General features: G+C 56.3%; 1 protein-coding gene across 1 annotated transcript in view; it reads right to left on the reverse strand.

Moving 5' to 3' along the window:
• Positions 1-225: 225 nt before the first annotated feature.
• RDH13 (retinol dehydrogenase 13 (all-trans/9-cis)) overlaps positions 226-6,280 on the reverse strand; it is a 16,030-nt gene continuing 9,975 nt past the window's right edge. Inside the window, exons 5-7 of the mRNA XM_012643247.1 lie at positions 2,785-2,997; positions 1,886-1,987; positions 226-1,090 (exon numbers count right to left, since the gene is read on the reverse strand). Of these exons, the coding sequence (XP_012498701.1) occupies positions 846-1,090; positions 1,886-1,987; positions 2,785-2,997 (560 nt within the window). The 3' untranslated portion in view covers positions 226-845. The remainder of the gene's footprint in view (positions 1,091-1,885; positions 1,988-2,784; positions 2,998-6,280) is intronic.

The raw sequence follows: 6,280 nt of genomic DNA on the forward strand, positions 1-6,280 counted from the left end.
TTGTAGAGACGGGCATTGCTCAGGCTGGTCTTGAACTCCTGACTTCAAGCAATCCACGCCCCGCCCCCACCGGCCTCCCAGAGTGCTAGGATCGCCGGCATGAGCCACTGCGCCTGGCCCACAGTTGTCTTTGCTCAGATCACTGGCATTTCTTCACATACGGAGAAAAAAATAAAACCTGTAACTCAGCTAGGTTTGTTGAGTTTTTATTATTATTATTAAGGAGCAAGTTTGAGAGCCTGCAGCTTAAATTACCGCAGGATTTGAAGGGAAGGTCGTCAGCCCAGGCGATCCCAGGTCCCCAGCAGCAGCAGCTGGTGGGGTTTTCACTCCATGCGGTTGGGAGCGTGAACTCCGCGGTAGCAGGCAGGGTCCGTGTGGGCCTGTCCTGCGTGTCACCAGCAGCTGGCGGGCTGTGGCACACTCGCCGGCAAGGCACGCGCAGCGGCCATTCACCAGCCAGGCCACAGCCCGCTGATCACCACGCCATCCTGTGAGTGGTCACTGAGCACCCCACAGCTGGACAGGCCCAGGCTCAGAGAGGACAGGGTCCCACAGGGAACCACGAACCCCACCTGCCTGTCAGACACTGCCCACAACCAGAGGGCGCCGACTCCTCCTGGCCGTTCCCAGTTCAGATTCCCAAGGGAGGCTGGTGATGGCCGCGCTGGCCTGTGGGCAGCGGGCACGTGGTACCAGCCAGGCCCTGGGTCGGCGCCCACCTGCGGCCCAGCACAGCGCAGAAGCGGAGAGATGAGGCCCAACACTGCCCCCTGGAGGATGCTGTGGGCGTGGCAGCCAGTGGTCCTTGTCCGCTCATCCTGGAGACCCAGCCTCCCGGGTGGCTACCTGGGGAGGGACTGTGCCTTCACAGAGGACCCATGAGACACCTCCAAGCCCACCAGGCGGGCACTTTCAGCCCACAGCCTCTGGGCCACCTCGTCATCCTCGGCCTCAGGCGCCGGAGCCTTCTCTTTGAGTCCATCGAAGTACTTTCCAGAAACGCCCTCCAATTCCTCTGCCACGGCCAGGTACGTGCTGGGCTGGGCCGCCAGCTGGGGGCTCTTGACCAGCAGCCAGAAGATAGGCCCTGCGATCAGCCCACAGAGCATCGGTCCCCAGCTCAGAGAGGACACGAAAGCCCTGCCCCCCCCAGGGCTGCCCTGTGGCTCCCTCAGCCGCACTTCCCTTCCCTGGCACCACCCAGGCAGATTCCTCCAGACACAGGGATCAGCCAGAACGCTGCCTCCCCCAGGAAGCCTTCCTGGCTTTCCCCAGGACAACAGAGGCTCTCTCTTCTCGGTCAGCCCAGAGCCCAAGCCCTACCCCGTCTTTCCTTAAAATAACTTCTACTTATTGAATGTACCCGCTACTAGCCTCAGCTTGACACCTAGCACCCACCCACACTAGACGTTTTTCAGGGTTATAAATACTAGTTATAAAGCCCTATTTCTTTAGCCTATACTCCAGGCCAGGTGCCGTACTGGCCCTTTTAAGAAAGGAACCGTCTCATCCTCCCAGTGACTGAGGTGGGTCCTTCGCTCTGCAGGGGAGAAACAGGCTCAGAGCGGTGAAGGCATTTCCTGGGGCACAGCTAGTGTGGGGTGAAGCCAAGCTACCCTGAGCACAGCCCGCCCCGGAGTCAGCTCCGCCGCCCGCCCCCTACGGCAGGGTTTTCTCCTCAGACTCGGGCTCCGGCCTGTTCCCTGGGGCTGTTTGCAGCCAGCAGGCCAGATGCACACGGGAAGCGATTCATCCCCATCCCTGGGAGACGGGGGAGGGGCAAGAACAAAGCCCCAAGCACAGCTGGGGAGGAGCCCTGGGCCCCGGGCTGAGGGCAGGGTGAGGGTTCCTCGAGGGGACCCCAGGCCAGGAGGGGACTCACCCAGCGTGAAGCTGGAGAAGGCGGAGCTGTGCATGCCAGTGTGTCTGCCCAGCTCCGTGCGGGCCACGCCGGGGTGCAGGGCGTTGACAGTCACGCCAGAGCCTGGGGAGAAAGAAGAATGAGGGGGACGGCTCCTTACCCGGAAGGCGCTGCGGCCACGCTAGGCTCTGGGGCTGCCCCGGGCTAGGCCGTTTCCTACGCTGCAGTCCACACGGTCCCTCTTCTCTGAAACCTCAGTGGCAAGTGCTCTCATCTTGCAAGGCAGCTCTGTCACTGGCTGCCGGGGCAGAGCTTTCCTGCAGGGCCTGACGAGCCCAGGACACCAGGTCCCACACACCCCCGGCCCCGAGAGTCCGAATGGCGGGTCCAGGTGGGATCCGAGATGCTCCGTGACCAGCTCCCAAGTGAGGCCGGGGCCGCTGGTTGGCAGACCATGGCTGAGAAGCAGGGGCCCAGGGCGGGTCCCTCAGCTCGGCACCGTGGCTGCCGTGGGGCCGTCCTGTGCGCTGCGGGAGGCTGAGCCACGACCCTGGCCTCGTCCCGCCGGATGCCCGGAGCAGCCCCTCCCCCACCCAGTTGTGGGCACCTGTCTGCAGCCGCTAACCAGCGCCAGGTCGAGAGGCAGTGGCCTCGAGCACCAAAGGCTTAGCTGCCTGTCCAAGGTCAGCCGGGAGGGACACCTGACTAGCGGGCTGCCTGGGACTACAGGACAATCGCCGGAAGGATCATGGATTAGTGACGCCTGCTCCAGGCACCCCAGGGCGTGGGCTGGCGCGGTGCCGCACTCTGCCCACTCCATCCTGGGGCCGCTGCTCGGCCTCCACCGGGCCAGGGTCACAGAAGGGCCGTTCCGGGCTCCGAGCGAAGAAGAGGGAAACCGAGCCTCGCCACGCCCGCACCGTGCAGCCGCCGGCTCAGCTCCCTGGTGAACAGGACGACGGCCAGCTTGCTCTGGCAGTAGGCGGCCTTGGTGTTGTACTTCCTCTCCCGCCAGTTCAAGTCATCGAAGTCTATGTGCCCGGCGACGTGGGCCAAGGACGAGACGTTGATGATCCGCGACGGCGCCGAGGCTTTCAGCTTGTCCAGCAGCAAGTTTGTCAAGAGGAAGTGACCTGGAAGGAGGACAAGAAGGTAACTTCCGTTTTTCAGAGTGGCTGTTCCTTTCACAAGTTCCCGTCAGTAACAGACGAGGCTGCTTCCCTGCACGCTCACCCACGTGTGCTGTTATTTATCTCTTTATCACAGCCACTCCAGTGGAGGTGAAATGGCGTCTCATTACAGTTTTAATTTTTTTTTTTTTGATTTTTTTGTTCTTTTTTGAGACAGCGTGCTCTGTTGCCCGGGCTACAGTGCCGTGGCGTCATCCTAGCTCGCAGCAACCTCAAACTCCTGGGCTCAAGCGATCCTCCTGCCTCAGCCTCCCGAGTAGCGGGGACTACAGGTGCGCACCACTGCGCCCGGCTAATTTTTCTGTTTTTAGTAGAGATGGGGTCTCACTCTTGCTCAGGCTGGTCTCGACCTCCTGAACTCAAGTGATCCTCCTGCCTCAGCCCCCCAGAGTGCTAGGATTACAAGTGAGCCACCACGCCTGGCCTTTAATTTGGTTTTTTAATTAATATGTTTTTTAATTGACAAATAAAAATGGTATACATTTATAGTGTAAAACACGATGTCTGATACGTGTATACATTGTGGAACAGCCAGATCAAGCTAATTAACATGCCCTGCCTCAGATATGTATCATTTTTTTGTGGTGAAAACATTTAAAATCTACTCTCTCACCAATCTTCAAGAATAATATTAATATATACAGGGGTCCCCCTTCATCTGAGGTTTCGCTTTCTGCAATTTCAGTTACCCGCAGTCAACTGCAGTCTGAAAATATTAAATCAAAAATTCCAGAAATAAACAATTCGTAAGTTTTAAATTGCATACTGCTCTGCGTGGCGTGATGAAATCTCGCACGTCATCCTGCCCGGCTCGTGAGCCATCCCTCTGTCCAGGGTGTCCATCCTATATACGCCACCCACCTATGAGTCACTTAGTAGCCGTCTCAGTTATCAAATAGAGAAAAACAGTATATAATCTGTTATGGAATCAGTTAAAGAAAGAAAAAAGAAAAGAAACCATAGTATATATCGGATTCGGTACTATCCCTGACTTCAGGCATCCACTGGGGGTCTTGTAACGATGTATCCCCCGCAGGTAAGGGGTGATCACTGTATTAATTCCAGGCACCCGGCTGCACCGGAGAGCTCTTGAATTTATGTCTCCAATCTGACTGAAATTTTGTATCCTTTGACCAATATCTCAATCCCAGCCCCCACTATGCATATTTTACTCTCCACATCTGTGAGTTCGATTTTTTCAGATTCCGCATATGAGATCGTTTAGTATTTGTGTTCTGTGCCTGGCTTACATCATTTAGCATAATGTCCCCCAGGTTCATCCATGTTGTCAAAAATTACAGGATCTCCTTTTTCAAGGCTGAGTAGTATTCCATCACACACACACACACACACACACACACACGCACGCACGCACACACGCACGCATGCACGCGCTTTCTGTACCCATTCGTTTGCCGCTGGGCACTCAGACGGATTCTGTATCTTGGCTACTGCGAACAGCACCGCCCTCAACATGGCAGTGCAGATCTCTTCGACACACTGATTTCGTTTCCTCTGGACATACCCCCCCCAGTGGGATTGCTAGATCAAAATAGCACTTTTACTGGACATTTACTATGTGCCTAGGACTGTGCTGAGACCATTACCTTATTTCACCCTCTTGCTAACCCGTGGTTCTCAACCAGCGACAATTTTGCTCCCCAGGAGACATTTTGGGTTGTCACAACTGTAAGAAGAGGGGACGCTGGTGGCATCTGGTGGGTAGCGGCTAGGGGTGCTGCTAAATATCCTACAATGCACAAAAGAGTCCCCACAACAAAGAGTTAACCCGTCCCAAATGTCAAGCCCTGCAATAACCCTGTAAGGTCATTTGGGGAAGAGACTGCCTTCTGTCTCCCAAAATCCCTCCTCCATTTCTTTTTCAGTAATAGAAAATTTGCCGTGCACAAGACTGCCCAGTGAAAAACCACGCTGCCCAGACTCCCTTGCAGCTACATGAGCTCATGTGACTGTGTCCAGTCAACAGGATGAGAACGATAGGAATGTGTGTGTTATGGGTTCAATTATGTCCCCCTGAAAAAAGATATGCTGGAATTCTAACCTCTAAAACCTCAGAATATGACCTTGTTTGGAGACAGGGTCTTCAAAGGGAATCAGATGAAAATGAAGTCATCAGGGTGGGCCCGAATCCAATATGACCGGTGTCCTTTAAAAGGGGGAGACTGGGACACAGACCCACACAAAGGGGGAAACCATGTGAAGATGGAGACAAGACCCCGGTGACACAGCCACAAGCCAAGCAGAAGCAAAGACTGCCAGGAAACCACCAGAAGCTGGGAGAGAGGCCTGGAACAGCCCTCAGAAGGAACCAACGCTGCCAACGTCGCGATCTTTGACTTCCAGCCTCCAGAACCGCGAGACAGGAAATTTCTGTTGTCCAGGCCACTCTGTGGGACTTTGTCGCGGCAGCCTGAGCAAATTAACACAACGTGCGGCTCTCGGGCCACAGCCTTTCTTCCCTGCGCCTCCCTCCCCCTTGGCAGGAACGAGGTCTCGCAGATGAGCCGTCTAAGCGCACGGAGACAAAGGCACCTTAGAGACGGTGAAAGAAAGGAGTCACGAGGAGTCTGGCCCCTAGAACCCTCACCCAGCCCCGACTTCCAAGAAAGAGAAACCAACTGCCTTCTCCAAGGCACTGTTGTTCGGGTCCTCAATCCGGCAAGTGAACCTGTAAACCCCACATAACTAGCATGCTGGCACTTACGATTCCCACTCTGCAAAGGGCACTGAGGAACAGAAATGCTAGGTCGCTGGGCGGAGGCGACACAGTGCACAAGCAGCACAGCCGAGGTACGAAGCCAGCCCCACGTGACCGCGGAGCCTGGGCTCTCGGCAAGGACGGCCTGCTGCCTCTGTGGCAGAGTTCTTGCCACGGGATCCAGGAGGTGCCTACTGAATGCCGGCCATGGGCCAGGCATCGTGCTGGTTCCGGAGACGGAGCATAAAAAAGACAAGGTCCCGTCCTCGAGGGAGCTGCGTTCTGGTCGAGCAGACAGACAACAAACGAGAAAACGAAACAACGAATCCAAGCGTCACGGGCAAGTCGCCTTTGCCAACGGCAGCCGGGAAGGCCTCACCGCGAGAAGGGCACGGGCCTGAGATCTCGTGACACGAAAGAGCCAGTCGCACGGAAATCTGGGGAAGGCGCCTCAGGGAGACATAAAGGCAAGCACGAAACTCCACACTCGGGAGTGAAAGAGCCGGA

The sequence above is a fragment of the Propithecus coquereli genome, unplaced genomic scaffold (genome assembly GCF_000956105.1).
Source record: "Propithecus coquereli isolate 6110/MARCELLA unplaced genomic scaffold, Pcoq_1.0 Scaffold193, whole genome shotgun sequence".
NCBI lineage: Eukaryota > Metazoa > Chordata > Mammalia > Primates > Indriidae > Propithecus > Propithecus coquereli.